Source organism: Suncus etruscus, chromosome 9 (assembly GCF_024139225.1).
Source record: "Suncus etruscus isolate mSunEtr1 chromosome 9, mSunEtr1.pri.cur, whole genome shotgun sequence".
Classification (NCBI taxonomy): Eukaryota; Metazoa; Chordata; class Mammalia; order Eulipotyphla; family Soricidae; genus Suncus; species Suncus etruscus.
The window spans coordinates 5,630,985-5,656,659 of record NC_064856.1 but is presented as its reverse complement, the minus strand read 5'-3'; the positions used below and the strand labels follow the sequence as shown (position 1 = coordinate 5,656,659).

At 41.5% G+C, this 25,675-nt stretch overlaps 1 protein-coding gene across 1 annotated transcript in view; it reads left to right on the top strand.

Annotated features, from left to right (window-relative positions):
- The window catches only part of SHLD1 (shieldin complex subunit 1), a 104,232-nt gene extending 96,827 nt beyond the window's left edge, over positions 1-7,405 (top strand). Inside the window, exon 2 of the mRNA XM_049779423.1 lies at positions 6,815-7,405. Within this exon, the coding sequence (XP_049635380.1) occupies positions 6,904-7,257 (354 nt within the window). The 5' untranslated portion in view covers positions 6,815-6,903 and the 3' untranslated portion in view covers positions 7,258-7,405. The remainder of the gene's footprint in view (positions 1-6,814) is intronic.
- The last annotated feature ends 18,270 nt before the right edge of the window (positions 7,406-25,675 follow it).

The window sequence follows — 25,675 nt, the reverse complement described above, 5'->3', positions numbered from 1 at the left end:
AGGGGAGGCTATTGATGATGCTTATGCATAGAGATAATTATAAATATCAAAGCTATTTAAAAGAAACTTATTACAATTGAAGGCAAATAGGTTTCTCAGAGATAAAACCCTGCTATGCATTTATCAGCCTTTGAAGGAGCCCTGATAGTCTCTGGGAGAAATCCCATTAAACTTTCAGGATTCTAAAGGCTAATAATGACATTTCTCAAAACGTAACCAGACGCTCTTTGCTAATGGAGTTGCTTGGATTACTAAACTCAAATAAGCATCTGTAATTCCTAAAGATACATAAATATTTATAGGTTTATGTGAATCTCCAACATCGTTATGTAATCTATTTTCTCTTGTGCTAAATACATTTTATTTAGTCAAATGGAAGTTCTTGAGAAGATATTTGATCCAGGAAAATACATGCAAAAGCATTTCCATATCCAACCCTGATCGCCTTTTTTCTCCTTCATCAACTGGTAGTGACATTCTGTTTAGACAGAGAGCATATTGAAATCAAAAAGGATATTCCATCCAGTGTAGGTAATGCCAGCAGCTTAAGAAGAGAGCTCTTACTGAAGGAAACATAAATATATAATGCAATATTGAGGTCTGAGAAGGAAAGAATGATGCCAAGAAGAAGAGCATTGTGCAAAGGTACTGGGGGAAACTCAAGGCAAATCAGTAAATTACAGTACTGTACCTCCTACTCATTTTAGAATCTGCACATGGAGCCTCCGTCCTTTGGAAGCACCGAGGGAAAGAGATGCTGTTGATACTGGAGAAAGATGATTCTTTCTTGCTCATTTTTCTTTCTTAACCCCCTAACTAAATGCAATTAGCAATTTCCCAATCAGTGATGTAAAACAATCTTCAGTCTCCAGTCCCAGACATTTCTGTCCCAGTAGAAAGCCATATGCCTGAGGATACCACAGGTAGAAGGAGGTGAGACTTTAACATAGCTATGAACATGCATCTGTGAGCAGAAACTGAGGTATCACAGAGCTCTCCTCATTCTATTCAGTGTAGGTGCATCAAAAACTGGAGCTGTAGGGCTGGAGAGATGGCATGGAGGAAAGGCATTTGCCTTGCATGCAGAAGGATGATAGTTTGAATCCCAGCAACCCATATGGTCCCCTGAGCCTGCCAGGAGCGCTTTCTGAGCATAGAGCCAGGAGGGACCTCTGAGCGGTGCTGGGTGTGACCCAAAGACAAAAACAAAAAACAAAAAACTGCCTTCATTGACCACCAGAGCCACAGTGGTGATCCAAGAAGGGACTACTAGAGTCTCAATTCCAAAGAACTGACTTAGTAAATGATTCAGTCCATATTGTCATTATTCACTGGAAAGGAGGAGGGTTTCCTTGAAGATGAATTGCAGCCATGTGCTTGACATTTGCATGAAAATAGGTTCATTTTTTTAGGTTCTTTTCTGAATTTCAAAAATTAACTGAAGTGCCAGAGCAATAGAAGGCAAGAAGGGCTAGATGTAGCAGATATGGGTTTGATCCCCAGCATCCCATATGGTCCCCTTAGCAATGCCAGGAGTAATCCAGAGTGCAGAGCCAAGAGTTATCCCTGGGCATTGCCAAGCATGGCAAAAGTAAATAAATACATAAATATATATAAATATATAAATGAAATTGAGATGAAAACTGTAAGTCCAGCAGATCAAAGATATTTATCCACTATTTAAATATAAATATATAGTATTTACAGGCTATGTTACTTGGAATGTTTTATTTAAATAGTGGCCTTGGTAGGCAGTTCAAAAACATTTCAAATGAGTTCCAAATTACTTCCAACCAGATCCTGCAATGTAGAGGAAAGGAAGGTGGCCTTCTCCCAGCCATTGTGAGACACCTTTTCCTTTCCTTCTTTCCAAGTACCATTTACTAGGCAGTTCCATTTGTCACTCCCAGGACTGGGTCTTTTGGTTTGTTTTGTTTGCTCAGAGGAAGTTACCGCTCCAGGGGGTTGGTTTAATTTTCCTGTTGAAACAGTCTCATAATAAAACTTGCCAGTGGAATACAAATAACCCTTTCCCCCACCATGAATTATTTGTATATGTTACCAACCTTAGATATGCTCATCACCCCAGATTTTTTTTTACAGACAATGACATTTCCCTACTTTACCCCAAGGACAACCATCAAAACTAGGAAATTAATGATGTTACATAATTATCTTCTAATCTGCAGGCACACATATACCCCTATCTGGAGATGGTTCATAGCTAATGGGTCCAATTGGAAAACATCTCCAGGCTTGATTGCTTTTTCTCTTTGGTCTCCTTTAGTCCAGAACAGTTGCTCAGTCTTTATGTGGTTTTCATAAAGTTAGTGCTTTGGAAGGGTACTTTAAACCCATCATTTTGGCACACATTTCTTAATTTGATTTTTGTTAGCTGCTTCCTTTTTATTGGGTGATGATGCACCTTCTTTGGAAGGCCTACCAGAGAAGTAATGTTGGGTCTTTCCATGGCATCTTGGCTGGTGCCATAGGACCTCTGCTTGTCCCTTACAGGTCACTTAGATCACTAATTAATGTGACAGTTGCCAGATTTCATATTCATTTCCCTTGGTTTTATATGTCTGTACACATATTTTTCTATTTATTTTATGTCATTTATCCTCAGACCATAAGTTTTTGTTTATTCAGTTCATTTTGGAATGGTTTTTATTTTCTTCTTCTTCTTCTTCTTCTTCTGTGCAGCCTCCTCTTCTGGTCTAGGAACAATCTGTTCTTTTTCAATAAGGATCCTTTCCATGTGGCAGGGAAAAGTCACGTATACCTCTCCATCAGTGAGTCTGTAATTTCTGCCACAAATGTAAGGAGCTTTTTCACTAGGATGTGCTCAATGACCAAAGAATCTACATCTAAATCCTAAATTCAGATTGGCTCTGCCTTTGTAAAAAAAATTCAGCACTTGTGGTTGGGCAAAGCAGGTAGGGTATTTGCCTTACACCGGCTGACCTGAGTTCAATCCTGGGCACCAGGAGTAATTCCTGAGTGCAGAGCAGGAATGACCCACTGAGCTTCCTCAGCTGTGGCCCCAAACAAAAAACAAACAAACAAAAATATTCAGCACTTACTTTAGCCACCAAACTTATATCCAACCTCACTGTTTGGCCTGGCCACCTATACCAGCTCCATCTTTGAAAGGTTGCAAAGGCACAGTGCTTCGAGGGGAGGGTGGCATCCTCAGAGGCTGGGGGCTTCCCTTAAATGCAAATCTTTGATGGGTTGAAGTTTCCTCAGAGTTCTAGAAGTGAATACGAAGAATTGAATCGATTAATTTGCATGATTTTGCAGGGTTTTCTGGGTCAAGTGATTAGCAAAGTACTCTGAGGCCACTTATTGGAGAGGAAGAAGCAGGTAATTAAAACTATGTGAATGAAATTGATTATTGCGAATATCCTCTGTCTCATCAAACTGAATAATTTTATGGATTCATGATTTTTCTTTTCCACCGGGTTATATACTCTTGTACTCTCATTCTTTATTTTGATGGCCATGGTTGCCCAGATTTGGCCAATGGATCTTCTGTAAGCTGGCCTCTGCAATCCCTCAATTTCATTTCTTGAGCATATTAGAATAATTGGGGGGGCACACCCAGTAACGCTCAGGGGTTACTCCTGGCTATATGCTCAGAAATCGCCCCTGGCCTTGGGGACCATATGGGACACTAGGGGATCGAACCGTGGTTCGTCCTAGGCCTTATGCCCTGTGCTACCTCTCCGGCCTCAGCATATTAGAATAATAAAATGTCCCAGGCTCATTCTCTCTTCAAGGTGGTCTGAAGTGCTTTGCACAACAACTCTATGAGATGATAATTCTGTGTCTTTGTACTGCCCCTGAAAAAAGACTGTTCTCAGAGAGGCTAATTTACCCAGTGATGCACAGCTCAAACTTGGCAGAAATGGGATATGTACTTGGGCCTCCTTCACATTTGAGTATATTAAGCATCCTCCATCCAGCAACACATGACCCCAGCTTTCCTCATTTCCCACCCACCTCTCCTCCATGTATGAACTAATGACCTAAGAAAGGGTCAGAACGTGGCTGTCAAAAGTGTGCTCTGGTGCTGGAAAGATAATACAGCAGGCAAGGTGTTTGCCTTGTATGCAACCAACTGGTTTGATCCCTGGCATCCCATATGGCCCCCTGAGCACCACCAGGAGGTATTCCTGACTGCAGAGCCAGGAGGAATCTCTGAGCATCATTGGGAATAGCTCAAAAACAAAACCAAAAAAAAAGTATGCTCAGCAACCCAAATTGGAAATGCCTCTTTTGTTGTTTCTCTGACACCAGAATCAAGAGGCTAGTTTCTTCCTTCCTCACCTCCAACACATACGCAGGAAGAATACATTTCAGTCATGGGCTACGTGGAACAAATTTGGGTCGAAAAGTGAGGTAGAAGCTCCAGGCTTAGAGTAAAATAACTTTATTTTTCCCTTCTTCCTCCCTCCTTTTCTTCTTTTCTTCCTTCTATCCTTTTTTCCTTCCTTCTTCCTTTCCCCTTTCCTCTCTCCTTCTCTCTCTCCCTCCCTTCCTTCTTTCCTCCTCCTTTCCCCTTCCTGCCTTCCTGTCTGCCTTGCCTTTCTTCCTTCTTTCCTTCCTCCTTCCTTCCTTTCTTTCTCTTCCTCTTTCCCTTTCTTTTTTCTTTCTCTTTCTTTTTCTTTCTTTCTTCCTCTCACCTCCCCTCCCCTCTCCACTCCTCCCCTCTCTTCCTCTCCCCTCCCCTCTCTTCTTTTCTCATGGGTGGAGTCACTCTCCCTGCTACTAAGTTCTTCGAAGAGCATGTTCTCTGTCAGTCCTAGCAGCTCTTCTAGCCATTCTGAATTATTTTTCTTTCATCCCTGGCAGGGTCTCAAACCTCTTTAGGAAGGGTTAGCTAATAGAGGAGGTTAATAACACCAGCCTGAAGATAGTTTGATTTCTGCTGCCTCTAATGACCACTGGCTATTTGTTAATTAGCCTTCCATCTATTTCCATGACCTCTGAGTATTTTTTTTCATAAAACCATGGCAAGTAACCTTCAAGGAGACCATTCTTTTATTTTTAATATTTTTTAGTGTGACCAAAGTGAATTACAAATCTTTCACGGAAATATATGAGATACATAGTGGCATTGAATCAGGGGTATTCCCACCACCAATGTTGTCTTCCTTCCACCCCAGTTCCCAGCATCCCCCCCTTTATGCCCCCTGGACTGCTAGGATAACTGGTCCCCTCTGTGTATAATTTGTTGAAGATTGGCTATCGATTATGTTGTTGTTGACTTTGGGTCTGGTCCTTTTTTATTCGTACTCAATGTTCATACGACTGTTTGGTTCTGATAGCATCCATTGTTTTCCCCTCAATTTATGAGACAGAAAAAGATAATTCAAGTTTTGTAGTTCTGTTTGAAAAAAAAGAAAATAAAAATAAAAAACAACAAACAAAAATGGGAGGACTCCGTCTCTCTAGAGGTTATAAATATCGATTAAAAATTATAAATATCGGGGCCGGTGAGGTGGCGCTAGAGGTAAGGTATCTGCCTTGCAAGCGCTAGCCAAGGAAAGATCTCGACTGGGTTCGATCCCCCGGCGTCCCATATGGTCCCCCCAAGCCAGGGGCAACTTCTGAGCGCTTAGCACAGTGGGTAGCACATTTGCCTTGCATGTAGCCGACTCAGGTTCAATTCATGGCATTCCATATGTTCCCGTGAACCTGCCAGAAGTGATTTCTGAGCAGAGCCAGGAGTTGCCCCGAAGCACCACCAGATGTGGCTCAAAAACAAAGAAATAAATGGGGTAGAGAGACAGCACAGTGGTAGAGCATTTGCCTTGAATGCGACCAACCCAGGATGGACCTGGCATCCCATATGGTCTTCTGAGCTTGCCAGGAGCGATTTATGAGCACAGAACCAGGAATAACCCCTGAGCACCACCGGGTGTGGCCCAAAAACAAAAGCAAAAAGGCCTATTATAAGAATTACCAGTGGGGCCAGGGAGATAGATAGGTGTAAGACACTAACTTACATGTCGCCAAGCACTGTGCAATTCCCAGCACTCCATATGGGCCCCAAGCACTGAAGAATGATTACTGAGCTCAGAGCCAGGAATAAGTCTTATGTAAAGCCTGAAGAGTTGATCTCCAGAGTCAGAAAAGAGACAGGGAGAGAAGAGGGGAGAGGACAGGACAGGAGAGAAAAAGAGAGAAGTGAGGGAAGGGGCAGGGAGGACAGGAGTGAAGAGGGAAGGGGAAGAGTGAAGAGGAGAGAAAAGAGGATGGTAGGAGAGGAGAAGGAAGGGGAGGGAATAGGGAAGGACAGAAGGGAGGAGAAATAGGGAAGGGAGGAGAAGGAGAGGTGAGGAAAGAGGATAGGAGAGCAGAGGCCAGGTTAAGAGATGCAGGGAGTTGGAGAGAAGAGAGGAGAGGGCAGGAGAAGAGGAGAGGGGAGGGAAAAGGAGGAGAGGAAAAGACAGGAAGGGAGGGAGGGGGAGGGAGGGACGAAGGAGAGCTCTAGTGTTAAGGCTCATAGCTGATCATTTCCATCAGTGTCTGCTCAGAGTGCCGTAACTAAATCCACAAACCAGGCAGCTGCACAGAAGCTTCTTTCTCATCGTTCTGGAGGCTGTCATGCCTGGACCAGGTTCCAGTGGGGACTCTCACAGAAAGCCATCCCCACCCTTGTCCAGACCTGTCCTTTCCTCAGTTCCTGCATATGCAGAGAGCAAGATGGATGGCTGTTGAATTGAAAAGTCATAATCTGCTCTTGCCTTGTTTTCTAGTGTGTTGGGATCTGTGTTCACAAACTGGATTTTGTTTTGTCTTACAGGCAATAGCAACCTGAATACCATACAAAATGATTCCTGGAGCTCTGAGAACTTCTGGCTTCACCCTTCTCTGGTGGACCCAGCTAAGACCATGACAGAGGACAACGGACTGCGGAAATCCTTAGATCAGTTCTATGAACTGTTTGGCCATCCACCGCAAGCCTCTGGAAATCCACTCTCTGAATCTGTTTGCCAGCACCTCACCCAGAAAATCCTCCAACTGAAGAACCACGAAAGCCAGAGTTATACCCTTCGAAGTTACCAGCTAGCCCGGGTCATCCTCATCCGGGATGGTTGCTCAGTCTTACAGAGACATTCCAAGGACACCCAGTTCTACCCACTGGAAGAACGAAGTGTGTCTCTGGATGCTGAAAATCCCACCCCGGGACTTTCGAAAGATATTCTTCGTTTTCTTCTGCAGCAAAATGTGATGAGAGACCTTTGATGGTACCCAGGAGTGAGAAAGGGAACCAGAGAGGTGGAGTAGGCAACTTCATGAGAGGAGCTGGTGGTAGGATAAGACCCAGAGACCCTGTTCTCGCCTTTCAACTCTATGTTGACTCCCAGTGGCTCCTGATTGAGTGACTTCAGCTACCACAAGGAGTTCACAGTGTTAGGACTTCAGAGACCCTTGGAAACCCCTGTCCCTCCTCATCCTCCCTCTTTCTCTGATGGAAGGCCAGTGACTAACTGGTTAGAGCATCCATTCAACCCCTTGGGATCAGCGAAGGCTGGCACTTGACATGAAATTGCACCCCTGTATTGCCCTTTTCCTTCCCTCTTTCTCCCTCATTTACTGGGTTTCTGTATTAAATCTTTCATACAATACAAAAATTCCTTCCTCACATCTATATTCATTGCAGCGCTGTTTACAATAGCCAGACTGTGGAAAGAACCTAGATGCCCCTCAATAGATGAATGGCTAAAGAAACTGGTACATATATACAATGAAATATTATGCAGCCGTCAGAAGAGATGAAGTCATGAAACTTTACTATACATGGATGTACATGGAATCTATTATGCAGAGTGAAATAAGTCAGAGGGAGAGAGATAGACGCAGAATAGTCTCACTCATTTATGGGTTTTAAAAAAAATAAAAGATATTTTTGCAATAATTCTCAGAGACAAAAGAGAGGAGGGCTAGAAGGTCTAGCTCATGACATGAAGCTCACCACAAAGAGTGACGAGTGCAGTTAGAGAAATAATTATACTGAGAACCATCATAACAAAATGTGAATAAATGAGGGAAATAGAAAGCCTGTCTAGAACACAGGCTGGGGTGGGGTGGGAAGCAGGGACACTTGGGACATTGGTGATGGGAATGTTGCACTGGTGAAGGGTTATTTTTTTTTATTAAAAAAATAAAAACTGGGCCCGGAGAGATAGCACAGCAGTGTTTGCCTTGTAAGCGGCCGATCCAGGACCAAAGGTGATTGGTTTGAATCCCGGTGTCCCATATGGTCCCCCGTGCCTGCCAGGAGCTATTTCTGAGCAGACAGCCAGGAGTAACCCCTGAGCACCGCCGGGTGTGACCCAAAATAAATAAATAAATAAATAAATAAATAAATAAATAAAAAAAATAAAAACTAAAATTAAACTCATACCCACATCCTCGACTCCAAGTTAACTTCTGGTCAAATCTGGCAGAGAACAAGCTTTCAGTTAGATGAGTTTTCCAAAGCAGCCACCATTGTGGTGTTGACTCAGCCAGGAGAATCATCTCACGTTGTAAACTGCAACCATGTGATTGAAAACATATATCCCAAAATAATATCAAAGATTTGCATTCAGAGCTCAAAAGAACATCTTAATTATACTGCTCTCCAAATCCAAGCTCCCATTTTATAATACTAATTGGATGTGGCAGGAACATTTGGACCATCTAAAATAGCAGCACAGATTAAAAAATAAAGAAGATTTTCCCATCAGATTGCAAATGTGAAAGGTGAGAAGAAAACAAACATGGCCTGTGGGGGGAGGGAAGTTGTAATATGTGCCAGGATGAGGCAGTGTAGCTTTGCCAATTCTCGGTGAAAGAGAAAAAAGAATCTTTTCTCAGCTTCTCATCATTCTTGCCTCTGGTGTGCCTGCCTGACGTCTCCAACCATCACCTTCTGAATGGTTGGTCCTGCTTTCCTTTACTAGGCCGGCTTCTGGCAGAGGAGCTAGCTCAGATCAGTCGATCCCTGGCCATCCTGACCTGCTTTCCTGAGCGATGCTTTGCCTAAGAGTGGCTTTACTTAGCTGATGCAGGCTCATTGCTAGCATATGCTTTGCTCCATGGGTCACATCCTGAACCCCTGTTGGGTCTCTGTTGAGAGAATGACATCACCAACACCACCTTCTGTCAAACTGTAATATGAAATTTCCTTCCTTTTTTAAAATGGCTTTATTTAAGCACTGTGACTACAAAATTGTTCATTGTTGGGTTTAAGTCATACAATGTATGCCATCCTTCACCAGTGCACAATTTCTGTCACCAATGTCTCCCATTTTTCTCCATTTCCTTCTCTCTCCTTTTCCCTCTCACTCAATTCTCTCCTCTCTCTCTCTCTCTCTCTCTCTCTCTCTCTCTCTCTCTCTCTCTTTCTCAGAAGAACTAAGAGAGACGGGAATAGAAGAAACTTCCTTCTGTTCCCTAGCTGGCTTGTCCAATAGTCCAATAGATTGCATGGAAAGGGTCAGAGAACTTATTGGGGCAGCAATGAGATGAACTGGAGGGAGGCAACATGCTATTAATTTTGAGGAATTTTAGGTCACATTTAATTGGCTTAATATTTCATTAGCTTTCTAGAAATTAGATCATGTGACCATCCTAAAAATATATGCACTAAAAATAAGAGACCCTGCTCAAGCCCATCTCTTGGGGGTGTCTCATATGGAGAAAGCCATTTATTTAAAGGTCAGCATTTGGGACAGAGAGATTGTACAATATGGAAAGACACTTGCCTTGCACACTACTAACCCAGTTTCTATCCCCGACATCCCATACGGTCCCGGAAGCCCTGCCTGGAGTAATTCCTGAGTGCAGGGCCAAGAGTAATCCCTGAGCACTACCAGGTATAGCCCCAAAAGAAAAAAAAATCAATATTTACACTTTCAGCTTCCATTTCTTGGGAAAGAGTGCAGGGCCAGAGAGATACTACAACAGACAGGTCACGTCCCATACAGCAGCTGACCCAAGTTCTATCTCCAGAACCCATTTGGTTCCACAAGCTCTGCCAGGAATGATTCCTAAGCTCAGAGCCAGAAATAAGCTCAGAAAACTGTGAAGTATGGCCCCAAAATCTAAATAAATACTCTCAGAAGCAGCAGCACTGGGAGGAGACCAGGCAGTGGAAAAAATGGAAATTGAATCAACCTAGGAAGGTCACAAGACTCCTCTGACATCTTTCTCCCGGGTTTCTACTGTCCCAGGAGTTCTAAAGGATCAAAGAGTTGGCAAGACTTGGGTATGAAAAGACAGCATTTGGATTTTAAACTCTCTACTTTTATAGTTTGGGGCTTTTTTTTTCCATTTTAAATTTAGGAGTCCTACCTGGCAGTGCTCAGGACTACTCCCTAGTGAGGTGCTTCGAGGATAGGCAATGCTATCCCATCCATTGGGATGAAACCCAATCCTCCAACAGACAAAGCATATGTTCTAGCCCTCAGAGCCTCTCCCTAGCCACCCCCCTTTTATAAAAATTGTTTTTTAATGTAAAACAAATCAGCAGGTGTCCTTGAGGATATGCAGTTGTTTTTATTACTATTCTGTCACTGAAATGTTGGAGATTAGTTTCCATAGCTACCACCGAAGGAAAATGGATAATTTCATAGCCTTTTTAAAGGACAAAAAGCACAAACCACTTGAGTCTCCATGTTCGGAAGCCTCCGATTCTATTTAGCAGAGACATTTTTGTACTGCAGCCTATTTTAATATCCTTTCTGCAAGCACTCAGCAAGAAGGAGAGCCTGAAGATAGATTTAGAAGTCTAAAAGCCAAAATAACCTGAAGGTTGGAAAACACGAAAAAGTCTGGTGTGTGTTGGCTTGGCTCTGAGTAAGTGCTTGTGACAGCTCAGAACAAGAGATTTGATTCCCTGTGTGTTATCTTGCTCATTAATTGGATCTTCATGAGGTTGGTAGGGCATTTTCCATTTATCTCTGTTCACCTTTCATAAAGACCAAGTGATAAGAACCTCAAGGATTTGGCCTTTGGTATTATTGTCAAATTCTACCCCGCAGATCACATCACCAGCATCTTATCATCCTTGGAGCCTCTAATTGGCCTGTCATATGATCTGATCCCCTTTTCAGAGGTCTTTTTTGGGGGGAGAGGGGCACATTCAGCAGTGCTCAGGGCTTACTCCTGGCTCTGTACTTAGGAATCACTCCTGGCAGGTTCAGGGGCCAATATGATGCGCCCAAGATAGAACCCAGGTTGACCGTGTGCCAGGCAAGTACCCGACCAGCAATACTATTATTCCAGCCCCTCAGAGATCCATCCCAAGGGTGAATCTGCTTGTAGAAAACTCCACATAGTTTACATTGGAAAACTCTACATTGTTTTAGCTTGTCTGACTGTTGTTTGGTTCATCAGAGACTTCAACAAGTCTGTTTATTTCTTAAGACCATAATCCAGGTGCATTCTAACATGAAAATATCCCAGTTGCCTTTACAAATCCAAAGGCAAAGTCCTGGGGCCAGAACAATAGCACAGCAGTAGAGCGCTTGCCTTGCATGTGGCTGACTAGGATGTATCTGAGTTCAACTCCCGGCATCTCACATGGTCCCCTGAACCTGCCAGGAGTGATTTGATTTTTTGTTTGTTTGTTTGTTTTGGGCCACACCTGTTTGATGCTCAGGGGTTACTCCTGGCTAAGTGCTCAGAAATCGCCCCTGGCTTGGGAGGACCATATAGGATGCCGGGGATCGAACCATGGTCCTTCCTTGGCTAGCACTTGCAAGGCAGACACCTTACCTCTAGTGCCACCTCTCCCACCCCAGGAGTGATTTCTGAGCTCAGAGCCCAAAGTAACTCCTGATTGCCACTGAGTGTGGCCCAAAAACAAATAAATAAATAAATGTTTAAATTTTTTTTGTTTGTTTTTGTTTTGGGGTCACAGCCGGCAGTGCTCAGGTGTTACTCCTGGCTCCATGCTCAGAAATCGCTTCTGGCAGGCTCAGGGGACCATATGGGATGCTGGGATTTGAATCACCATCCTTCTGCATGCAAGGCAAACAACCCTCCATGCTATCTCTCTGGCCCCTTAAATTTTTTTAATTAAAAAGAAAAAAAGCAAAGTCTGAGGCCAGAGCAATAGCACAGCAGTAAGGCATTTGCCTTGCATGCAGCTAATACAGGACAGACCCCAGTTCGAATCCTGACATCCCATATGGTCCCCTGAGCCTGCCAGGAGAGATTTCTGAGCACAGAGCCCAAAGTAACCCCTGAGAGTCACAGGGTGTGACCAAAACAAATAAACAAAGTTCTTTGCAAGGTCCTAATTGGTATTTGCTGCATTGCTTCTATAAGGTGTGTAGGTCATTTGAATGTAAGGTATAATTTTTTTAAATGCACATTTCACATACATATCCATATGTCATAAAACCTTCATTTTTATTAACAGACTATTAGCTCCTGTCCCACGTAGATATTTCCCTTCATGCCCATCTTCTGAATCAGGAAATAACAAAGACACAGATAGTAGAATTTGGAGACAAGAGGACCCTGAGATTTAATTCTACTGCTGTGTATATCATTCAGTCTCTCTGTTTTGCCTGTCAATTGTCACCAATAGGTGACTTTCATTTTAGAGCCTTTATGAGGCACACTTATGTATATATTCTGAATATACAGAAGTGAAGTGTAGCTGGAAACACTAGAAATTGTACACAATGGTGAAGTTGGAAGGAGACCCCCCCCAAGTCTCTTACTCTAATTTAATTTAATCTGACCTTCATTGCTATTTCGCCTCCACTGAAGCTTCACAGCCTGACTCTCACTAACAGGTCCCCAAACATATTTAACCTATTGCTCTGTTTCCAAGGGGGGAAAAAACACTCAGTGCCCTGAAAAAATCTACCTTCTTTCATTAGAAAGTGCCCCCAACTGCACCTGAGACTAATACCAGTCCCTTCCTGATTTCTCCAGTGAGTGGTATTGCCCACTTTGGAAAACACTAGTTACCAGCAACTGCCTTGTTAAACATCTCATCAAATTCCAGCCAAACCTGTAAAATCCAGCTGCAATGTCCAAACAGTTAGGAGGGGAAGGGCGGACTGGGACATGATGGGCTGTACAAAGAACATTTTTTTTTCATTCTGATGGGAATATCTCCAAGCTCATGGTGGAATTCAAAGCCAAGATAAAAATAATAATGTGGACTGAGTTATCATCTAGTGGGGAGAAGAGAAAAGTGGCAAAACAGAAATACTTCCATAAGCCTAATATATCTTCTGAGAGAGAAGAGAAAGGTCTCTTGCTGCCACTGGGAGCTAGGGAGTCAGGGCAAAGATTAGTTGTGGCTAAGAAACACCAACACAGAAAAAGCTAACAAAATGGAGGGGGCTGCTAGAGACATAAAAGTGACCTCTGAAGGGAACAGTAGATAGGGCTCTTGCCTTGCATGCTGGCTTCAATTCTCAGCATCCTGTATGGTTCCCTGAGCATTGCTGGGTGTGGCCCAACAATTTTAAGGAGGAGGAAGAGAAAAAGTCCTGAAGATATCCAGGTTTTAATCCTCCATACCTCGAAACTGGTTCTGAGATCTTAGCAGGTAAGACTGAGCTCAGGATGTTCTTGTTGGACCTGATGGCATCACAGGGACTCTACAGGAAGGGGGCAGGAGAGACAGAGCAGAGGATGTGATAGGGGTGGGGAGCAGGTAGAGGGCATCTTCAGCCAAAGGAAGAAAGCACAACATCCCTTGAAATGGCAAGGAGGGGACCCTTCCCAAAAGCCCCCAAATGCATGCTTCTGGTGGCAATGTAGCTGTCAGGAAAAAATGAATTCATGAAATTTTCCTGGATATGGATGGACATGGAAACTATTATGCTGGGTGAATTAAGTCAGAGGAAAAGAGAAGGGAGAAAGGGAAGCAGTAGGTGAGAGAAAGGCAAAAAAAAAAAGAATCTGTCTTCTCTGGTTCTCTATGGTTCTCTCCCCCTATCTCTCTCACTCACCCAGGAAAGAATTCAGCAGAAACTTTTGGTGGGGAGATACAATGTCAATGGTGATGATAAAACACTAACATTGAACCCCAAAGTATCCACAGCAGAAATAAGCTTTATTCAATCAGTTCTTCACCCCATGGCCACAGGCAGCAGAAAATAGGATTTGTGCACAGAAATGGCAATAGCCAAGGGTTAGGCTGAGCCCTCCTGTGCACCCAATAGCAGTGCCAATGCGCCCATGTTCATGGCCCTAGCACATTCCATGCACATGCTGTTTAAATCTTTATACCTATAGTGGACATACTATCAGGACAAGTATCCTCCAGCCATCACCTAAAGTTTACTCAGAGTACCCTAGACATAAATCTAGTCATAACCCCAAGAAACCCAGAAAATTAAATTTAACACTGTATATATCATAGTGATTCAGGGGTGCTCCGAAGCAAGCCAGAGGAACAAAATGGGCCAGTCAGAGGGTCTTAAAAAAATCTCAGCAAAAGGAAATTTGCTGAATTTAAAGCCGACCAAAAAACAGGCCAATGCTGAATAATGATTCCCTTCTAAAATAAAAGATTAACATAAATCCAGAGACTCATGGCAGTTTGAAAAATGTTCAGAATGCAAAGGAAAATTCCTTGTCATACCTCCCAGCCAGCCAAATCACGAACCTGTGTGAGAAGATGGCTCGTGAGGCCAAGAATGGGATGACTCACAACTGCCTGACAATGAAGCTGAAGCAGCCACTCTTAAAAAACGAAAAGGTATCAGGTGGGTGGGAGGCAAAAGGGAGGGGAAGCACCCATTGATGGAGGGAAATGGACACTCCCTGGTGAAGGGATTGGTGCTGAAACATTGTAAGCGTAAACCTGTTTTACCTTGTAAAATTTTTTAAGTATCAGGAACAGTGAGAATTCAGGCCTATTGTGTCTGAGGACTTGAATTTCTTCCCCAGCATCCTCTGATTCTCTGAGCACTATTGGATGTAGTCTTAGCCCGCCTACCTTCAGCAATATTGAATTCAAGCATAGATCTACCAAGTCAGCACTCCTAGCCCTGTTGGGCTTAGCTTTGGAACCTCTTGGACTCAGCTCCCCTTAGAGAGCTTAATTTTTTGTTTGTTTGTTTTTAGGTAAATAGGAAAGCCCTGGAAACATGTGGGGGTGGGAAGGAATAGAAAGCTCCAGCAAAAAAAAAAAAAAAAAAAAAAAAAACAGTTTCCATAAAGAATCAAATGGAAATTTTAGAACTTAGTGGCATAACCATTATACATAAATATATTAAATATAAATATCTTTTATATTTTTTTAAAAACCTTAAGAGACGCCCAGTGGAAAGAGTGTAAATGAGAAGAGAGGCAATGTTTAAACTCCAAGATAAGGCAATAAAATGTACTGTCTAAAAAAGAGAGAAAAGAGAACGAGAGCAACAGTACAGCAGGTAGGGTGCTTGCCTTGCAAGCAAGCAGCTGACCCAGGTTCAATCTGCAGCATCCCTGAGCACTACCAGGAATAACCCCTGAGCTGAGTGTAGCCAAAACTCAAAATCAAAGAGGGGAATCTAACATGATTTAACAGTCATGTCACCACAGTCCCAGAAGACCAACCTCTATGAAACCTGCCATTGCTTTGAAAGAAGTGAAAAACATACTTTTAATGAAAGCTTTAAAATATGATATGAATTTATTATTATTCTGTGTCAATCCACTTTTTACATTGCACACTAGGCAAGCGCATGTTGGCTGGCTTTGGAGTAAGGATAATTGGTTACTAATCAAATGGACCAGAGACTGTTAGAAAAGCAGGTTTGAGGGGCCGGAGAGATAGCATAGAGGTAAGGCATTTGCCTTTCATGCAGAAGGTCATCGGTTCGAATCCCATCGTCCCATATGGTCCCCCAAGCCTGCCAGGAGCGATTTCTGAGCATGAAGCCAGGAGTAACCCCTGAGCGCTGCTGGGTGTGGCCCCAAAACCAAAAAAGAAAGAAAGAAAAGAAAAGCAGGTTTGGGATACAGGTAGAATCTGAGAAGAGCCCATGGAACAGGAGTACGGATGATGGTAATGTTTCGGGGAGAGTCTGATTCAGAAGTACTCAGTCTGACCTTGCTCTCACTCTGGCTGTTGGAGACAAAAGCTAAGCCCAGAAGCCAGGCATTATCACTATTAGGAATTTTGAATTGTCTCTTAGCCTAAGCTACAAGCCCCACGGGGGAGCAGCAATTGGTGGAATGAGGTCATGTGACTTTCTTCTCCTAGCTTGATGTCAGAGAAAGGGCCCTTGGTCTCAAGCCACGACCTATAAACCATGAAGGAAGAGCATAAGCACATCAAATCTTAACCATATAGCACCTTCCCATCAAAATATCTATTCCTATCTAGACATCGCTAATAGAAGACAGAAAATAACTACCATTGGTGGTGTCCATATTTGAGTAGACAGTCTAGGGGAAACATCTATGAGACATGAGAAATTTACAAAGGCTTTATCTCATTGGAAGGAAACCTTTCTTCTGTGTCTTAGTGGTTTAGGGATCAGCTTCTGGCCTAAGAGCTGAGGACAAACCACAGATCAGTCTGTCCCCGCTGTCTCTGCTGAGATGCTTAATAGGATGACAGAAGCTTCTGGGAGCTTTAAAAGTTCCTATACAAGTGACTAGATTGCTCTTGAAAGTACTACATATAGACCAGACAAGAATACAGGAAGTATTTGTGTGGAAGAAACAGTCAGGATTGTGCCAGACCTCTCTGTGGTCAGAGGATAGCTCTCAGAGTCAGTAATGGGAAGTGATCCTATGTGACTAAAGAAATATGAGGCCAGGCTGACCCAGTAACAGCTGTTTCCAAAGGCAGAAACGATGCCCTTGAGTTGGGGAAGGGAAAAGATAAGAGCATCTGGCTGACCCTGGCTTCTCTGCTTTCTGATTGCTTAACACTACAGGGTGGAGTACACAATGAGCCAAAGGGGCCTTCAGAGCATTTGTTTATTGCCTATGTGCTTGGGTTTAGATTCCTTCCAAAACAGATTCTGAAGTTCCAGCTTCAAGTGCAGGTAATTTATTTGAAAAGAAGGGTGGGAGGTGAGGCTGGTCAGAAAAGGAGGTTAATAGGAGGGACCTGAGTGAGCAGGTCACCTCTGTGGGCCACTGGAGCTCAACTGCATAGACCAAAACGGAGGCCCCCGAGTTATCCTGCAGCAGGAGTGAAAGAACTGGATGTCTCAGTACCTCCCGTCAGTCTTTGATGCTCAAGGTCTTGTTTCCTTTAAGGAGGACACTGATGTCCTTTCAGCATCATGAGCCTGCTATGGGGGGGACGGGGTAGGGAGCAGGCCTCAGCAGCCAAGTATAGCCCTTGGATAATGAGGCAGACATCATATAGGTGGGTGTCTGAAATGCCAAGACCCATGGGGCTTGGGCCTTCACACACCTGCTGCACTGTCTTCCCACTACCTCCAGATTTAGGCACATGCATTTCCTTCCCCAAACTGAACCCAAGGGAACACATTCACAGCCACCATATTGGTTTATTTATTGGTGCGCATGTTCCTTTCCCTTCTTACATCTTAACAGCTTTCCTTCTCACCATATGGTAGTTCAGTCCTCTTCTGCCCAACCTAGTGACATCTTAGCACCTCTAAATCTGAAGTAACAGTGATGCGGTTGACTGATTGGTCAACTCCCACTTCCTTCCATTCAATGTATGTCCTGGGTAATTGGGAAACATGCAGTCCAAAATGTTAATGTGCTTTCAGCAGGTCCTTACCAACTTTGAGGTTTGGGAGAGATTTGTTGTTTGCTAAATATGATGATATGGACTGTGTACAGAAGTGAATAGAGTATGCCTCATCTCCAAGCAGAGGGGTCAGGCTCTCTTTGAAGCTACAGATAACATTTGCTTCTTATACAACCAGTCAGCCAGTTGGGAGGTGGGCACTTGGCAATTTATGAAAGGACTGGGGATTCGAGAAAGCAGACTCTTCGGCTCCATTGTTTTCAGATGTGAGAAGATCCCTCTGAGATTTGCTGAATGAATTGAAAGTTTGAATGGCACTGGTGGGATCTGATGTCTTCTTGGTCTTCATTATTTATTTTCTTTTCAACTTGAGTTTCAGGCTTTAGAAGAGGAGGGTATGAGAGCTCAGAATCCACCAAGGGAATCACAAAGAACCTCAATAGATCATTTGAGTAGCTTTACCTTCCAGCAATACCGCTTTTAAACCACTCAAGATAGAAGGTTACTTACCTGAGGTCTGAAAACTCTCCCAAAACCAAATGGAAATAATGTTTCAGAATGCTTACTCTCCATGTCTGTCCTTTATAAACTGGGGTCTGAATCTTGCTTGAATTTTTAACAAATGTCACGATTACTTTCTAGATCCTGCAAAGATGAATCTTGCAGATATTCCTAGTAAACTACAGCCATCCAAGGCAAAAATCATAGTCTGCAGTTAAATGAAGTAAAAAAATATTAATTGAAGTAAATTTAGTTTTCTAGGGAACTAACTAAAATATGTTTGTTTTGGTTTTTCATTTGGGGCCATATCCAGCAGTGCTCAGCAGTTACTCCTGTCTCTGCACTCAAAAATTGCTCCTGGCAAGCTTGGAGGGCCATTTGGAATGCCAGGGATGAAACCCAGACCCATCATGGGTCAGCAGCATGCAAGGCAAATGCCCTACCACTTTGTTACCACTCTGGCCCTAAAATGTGTGTTTTGAAGAGTACCAACAAATAGCATATATTGATAAGTAGATATATGGTGGCCAAAAAAAAAATAGGTATGAGATAAGCATTCTCAGAAAAGTATATCTTAAAAATCTAAGTAGTATATAGGTCTTTCTTTTTTCTTGTTATTTTTTATTTATTAATTAGTATTTTTTTCTTTTGCAATTCTATTAATAATACTTTCTTGTAGACATAATTCTAACACAATACCCAGCACCACAATACCCAGCACCAGTATACTTATCTTTCTCCCAAAGGCCCCAAAGGCCTCTCTCTCTCTCACACTACCCCCATCTCAAATGAGTGAAACAGTTCCTTCATTATGTTGCCTTTGGAGTTTTGTTGCTACCTCTCTATATATTTTTGTTTGTTTGTTAGGGGGCCACACGAGCAGCGCTCAATGGACTATTCCTGGCTCTGTGCTCAGAAATTGCTCCTGGCAGGTTCAGGGGACCATATAGGATGCTAAGGATTGAACCTGGGTCTGCCATGTGCAAGGCAAATACCCTTCCTACTGTGCTATGGGTCCAGCCCCCTCACTGTTTATATGTAAGTTCCAATTATGAAACAGATTATTTTATAACTTCTTCTTATTTGATTATTTTCCCTCAGCTTGAAATAGTCTAGTTTCACTTATGTTGCTGCAGATATCATTCTGATGTTCATTTTTAGAGCTGCATAGTATTCTACTGTGTATATATGCCACAAATTCTGATTCATTCATCTGTAATTGGAAATTTGGATTGTTTTCATAGCTTGGCTTTTATATTAAGTGCAGCATTGAATTGATATATTTTTGAATAAATGTTTTGTGTTTTGGAAAAGAAATGCCAAGAAGTGGTATTGTTGGATCATGTAGGCATTCTATTACTATTATTTGGAGAAATCTCCGTCTTGTTTTTCTTAGAGGCTGAACCAGACAACATTTCCTGCCAATAATAATTGAGGGCTCCTTTTTCACCGAAACCCTGCCAACACTAGCTGTCTTCAGATTTTTTTCATGTGTGCTATTTTCACAGACATGAAATGGTATCTAACTGTTGGGATTTGCATTCCTCTAATTATGATTAACAATAAGCACTTTTCATATGCTTTTTGACTATCTGTTTTCTTTGAGAAATTGTCTTTTGATCTCACTCCATTTATGTGGGGCTATTGAATTTTTTTTGTTGATAAGTTTAGTGAGTGTTTTATAGATCTTAGATATCAACCTTTTATCAGAAGTATTATGTGCAGATATTTTCTCTCCTTCAGAAGGTTGTCTTTTTTATTATATCTTGCATTACTTTTGCTGTGAAAAGCTTTTTAATTTTATGTAGTGCTATTTGTTTATTTTTGCTTTCATTGTCTTTGTCATTGTGCTCATTTGATTGAAATTTTGTCTGTGGTCAGTTTCCTGGAAAGTACTGTTAGTGTTTGCTTCAATGTATTTTATAGATTCTATTCTAATTTTGAGATCTTTAATACAGTTTGAATTTACTTGTCATGAAAAGTATGAAGTGCATTTCTAATTTAATTTTATATATGGCTATTCAGTTTTCCCAACATATTTATTAAAGATATTTTCTTTGATCCACTTTATTGTGACTTCTTTGTTCTATTGCAGTTCTATTGCTTTGGTCTGCATGTAGTAAGACAGTTCTTACTGCAGTTTTCTTGCCTTCTGCACATTTGAAAATTTTTATAACATAATCTTGGGTCAAAATATATAAGATATTATATTCACATATATTTATTTATAAATTGGAGCTTTAAATGACTACATGCTTTCTCTAAAGACAGTATTTTTCTCCATAGAAAACCTACTTGAAATATAATAGTTATTTTAACTATAAACTGATAAAACTAGGTAAAAAAAATAAACACATCATTAATTAGTTACAAAATTCCTCAGGTAGATTGAATTATATAGATGATATATAGACTACATATCAGGTAGATATGAATATATCTCATATATATCTCAGGGAGATATGAATATGTCTATGTAGATATAGATATATAGAACATCTCCACCATTAAGAAATAAAATTCAAGTTGGAAAAATATTTCTATCTTGATATATCTAGTTATCTATCTCATCACCTACACATAACATTATCTATGTCATTCATTTTTTATAATAAATAAAATGTATAATTGTACTACCTACATTATCTACCTCAAATTTCATCTATTCATTTATTTACCTATATCATCATATCTATTTTACATCTATGCGTTATTTTATTCACATCTATGTTTGCATCTGCATTACACAGACTTTTATGTTCATCTTCCGTATTCTATACATCTATGCTTCTATATACAGCAACATCTACTTCAACTTTGGCATCTATATCATCTTCAGCACTGGTTTTTAACAGACAACTTCGCACCAATGGATTTGTTAATGTCTAGAAGCATTTCAGAAGTCACATACAATGGATAAGTTGTTCATTTCAAGCAAGGCAACCTGGGTTTGGTCATCAGCACCATGTATGCTTCCTAAGCCTTGCCAGAAGTAACCTCTGAGCACAGAGCCAGGCATAAGCCCAGAGCACAGTCAAGTATGACTCAAAAATAAAAAAATTCAAAGGAACCTGTTTCAATGATCCAACTTAGGGCGAGACAAAAGAGTACATCTAGTGAGTAGATGCTAGATGTGCTCTTAAATGGTCTAAAATGCATAGAACAGCCCCCTAACAAAGAATTATTGAAATAACAATGCTGAGCTTACAAAACCTCAATCCCAACATTCACCTTATCTCGTCCATGCTTACAACTATGTTAGACACATGTGAAACTAGGCTGACATCCACATCTGGCCTTATAATTAATATTGTCTGTACCTCATTTCACATCTACAGTATTCACATGAACTCCATCATCTACATAACAATTGTTATTATAATTATTATACTTTAAAAAAATTTACAGTTGCTCATAATAGAATTATTTCAGGCATATAATGTTCCAATACCACCATCAGTGTGACCTTCTCTCCATCAATGTCTCTCCATCACTCTTCCCTCCCACTTTCTAGCCTGCCCTGTTGGCAGACATGTAACAGTTATTTCATGTTACTCTCTCCAATATGACTTAAAGGCACAGAACATGGAATTTGATTTTTAATTCATTATTAAAAATGTATAAAATCCCTTAGCAAGCTACATTTCTTAATTTAGTAGCAGACAACCATATGCACCATTTGTAAGTGCCATACTCAGTACCACATGCTGGGAAGTTTGTACTGTCTTTTTTGTTTGTTTGTTTGTTTTGGGACTACACCCGTTGATGCTCAAGGGTTACTCCTGGCTATGTGCTCAGAAATCGCTCCTGGCTTGGAGGAACCTTATGGGACTCCGGGGGATCGAACCTTGGTTCGTCCTAGGCTAGTGCTTGCAAGGCAGACGCCTTACCTCTAGCGCCACCGCTCTGGCCCTGTAGTTTGTATTGTCTTTAGAGAAGGTCTTTTATTTATTTATTTATTTACTTTTGCTTTTTGGGTCACACTCGGCAGTGCTCAGGGGTTTCTCCTAGCTCTATGCTCAGAAATCGCTCTTGGCAGGCTCGGGGGACCATATGGGATGTCAGGATTTGAACCACCGTCCTTTTGCATACAAAGCAAATGCCCTACCTCCATGCTATCTCTCCAACCCCTAGAGTTGCTCTTTTAATGCTCAGCATCTATAATTTCCTATCCACAGCAGCAGCAGCAGCAGTATCAGTTAGGTACTGATATCTGTTAGATCACCTTCAGTGTATACTAAATAAGCAATTTAGAACATATTTGGAATATCAGAAGTAAGGGTCAATTTAGTCTAAAATTTAATTTTAATTTTAATTCTTTCTTCTCTTGTCACCTATGGAAAATATTAGTGACTACTGTCAATCTCATTTCCTACAGGCGTGAGTTATTTTTTTCTGGCTTTGTCATTTTGAAAGAATATATTTGGTTGTTGGGAATGGTGCAGAGACATTGTAGTCCTGAAACATTAAGGTAAACACTATTGTAAATCTTGGTGTCTAAATAAAAAATATAGGACAACTTTGGTTTCTGCCAGGAGGCACCAAGAGTTTCCATTTCGCCTTGGATTAAAATGAGAAATTAAACCTATGGCTGGTGAATTATATTTATGCTTTCTTGCTGTTTGAAAACCTCTCAGGATCAAAGGACAGTTGGTGTAAATTTAAATGGTCTCTAAGATGGTGATAGAGAATAACTCTTTCTCAAAAGAGCAATCATGCCACTTTGAGAACAGTATGGCAATCAAGTATAATAGCATCTTGCCCTGGATGAGTCTGGACTAGGAACAATACAGGGAAGCCAGAAATGCTGCTCTTTCATCCTGGTCTCTGTGAGCCCCAGAGTAGTTCAAAGCCCTCAGCTTCTTTGACTCAAACACCACTTGGGATGCCACATTCATTTAAACCTCTTTGGTGCATGAGTTGAATTGTCAGACAAAACAAAAGCAAAATGATATTTCTACATGAAATTGAGAACACAAGAGATAAGATAAACAGGAGCAAATTCCTTTGTCTTCTACAATCGGAGACACTTACTAAATTACTCTTTTCTTCTTCTGGAAACCCAGACCTATTGAAAACCATTATTCCCCCCCCCCCCCCCCAGGAACCAGATTGACCTCAGTAGTTTCAAAATAGGCTTTCACTTACCTTTCTTTTTTTTTTTTTTTTTTTGGTTTTTGGGCCACACCCTGTGCCGCTCAGGGGTTACTCCTGGCTATGCGCTCAGAAGTTGCTCCTGGCTTCTTGGGGGACCATATGGGATGCCGGGGGATCGAACCGCGGTCCGTCCTAGGCTAGCGCAGGCAAGGCAGGCACCTTACCTCCAGTGCCACCGCCCGGCCCTCACTTACCTTTCTAAACCTTCACTCATTGCACTCATTTCTAAATCCTCATATGTATAGATATATGTGCATGTTTGTATGAATATTTTGAACTTAGAAATGAAAAATAAAGAATTATGTACAAATAATTATAGATTTATTTAAATACTTTTGATGAACAAGAAACAAATGGTTTAAATGCTCGAAGAATTGTGACCTCTAGCAAATATCTAAGCAGAGAGAAATGCAAATGAGAGGCCAGATAGATAGTACGGGCATAATATCCTTGCTTCACATAAAGCCAACTTTGATTTGATCCTCTGCATGCATGGTCCCCTGACAGAGTGGGTTTTGGGGTTTGACTCAAAAAAAAAAAATTAACAAAACTAAAACAAATGAAATGACAGTAAACATTATTGAATAGTTTCAATAATCTAAAATTGTTTGAAGAATATATAGTGGTTAGAGAAGTGACACAAGGTTTAAAGTGCTTGTGGTACATGTGGTTGGCCCTGGTTTGAGCCCTACCCCGTACCTGGTCTCCAGAATACTGCCAGAAATGATCCCTGAACATCTTCCAGTTATGACCCAAAAAACAAAAATCAAATTAAAACAACCAAGCAATCTAAACCAAGCAGAACTCACCTGAGCACCACCCTTAGCATTCTAGAATCTTCATCTAGATCAATTTCAGTAAGGCCTTCTCTATTTGGAACAGATGTCTCACATTTGGAATCATATGCCTCAAATATATACATGTTCTTTTATAATACTGTACAGAAAAAGTCACATAAGTTAATGTTGCAAAAAATGGGGTTTGGGGGAAGATGTAATACAGGAGTTAAAGCACTTGCTTTGCACAGATATGAATCCCTGGCACCCTTGTATGGTCCCCTGAACATCACCAGACCTGACCCGTGAGTTCTAAACCAGGAGTAAGCTGGAATACTGCCAGTTGTGGCAACAAAATAAAACAAAAGAAAAAAGAGAGCCTAGTATTTTTTTTTTTTGGTTTTTTGGGCCACACCCGTTTGATGCTCAGGGGTTACTCCTGGCTATGCGCTCAGAAATCACCCCTGGCTTGGGGGGGACCATATGGGACGCCAGGGGATCGAACCGTGGTCCGTCCTACGCTAGCGCTTGCAAGGCAGACACCTTACCTCTAGCGCCACCTTCCCGGCCCCGAGCCTAGTATTTTTTTAAAGGTGGAAATATTGGGGCTGGATAGATAGTACAGCAAGTAGAGTACTTACCTTATGCACAGCTGACCCAGGTTCAATCCCTAGTACTGCATATGGTCTCCTGATCCCTGCCAAGAGTAAACCTTGAGCACAGACCCAGGAGTAAGCCCTGAGCATTGTCAGGTGTGGCTCAAAAGCAAAATAAAAAATCAAACCCAAAAATAAAGGTAGCAATATAGAGCTCATAAACTAAAACTATAGCTTTCTACTAGATATAGGATTAATTGAAACCAATTTCTATTAGACCATCAGACTCCAAAAGTTAAAATGAGGGAGAATGTGAGGAGAGAAATGAGAGTAATAATGGGAATAAGTCATAAAGGACTGGTAGCTGAATGTAAGGATTTCGAGTTTGTGAGCAATTTTGAATTATTGGAGCCATTGAAGTAGAAAAGTGCATGAGCACCTGAAGTACAGAGACACTATTTACTGGGATGAGGAAGAGCAACAGTTTGTTCAGATAGTAAGATTTGGACTTTAATTTTAGACAAATAGGTTTGAAAAGGATAGCATCAAGAAGCAATTGAATTTGAACCAGAATCCAGAAGTCTGAAATCAGAAGTCCTCTGAGACTAGAGATATAATTTGGAATAAATCGTCATAAACATGCAAAGGGATGAGATAATAGCACTAAAAAAAACTAAAAGACTGGACCAGAATGATAGCACAGTAGTAGGGATTTTGCCTTGCACCCTCAACCCCAGGACTGACCTGGGTTCAATCCTTGACATCACATATGGTCCCCCAAATCTGCCAGGAGTGATTTCTGAGCACAGAACAAGGAGTAATCCCTGAGCAACACTGCTGGTTGTGCACCACCTCGCTCCCCAAATAAAAATTATATATAGAAAAGGTTAAGGAATGAGCCCTGAAATACTCTGATATGTTTAAAGATTGAGGAACCAACAAAC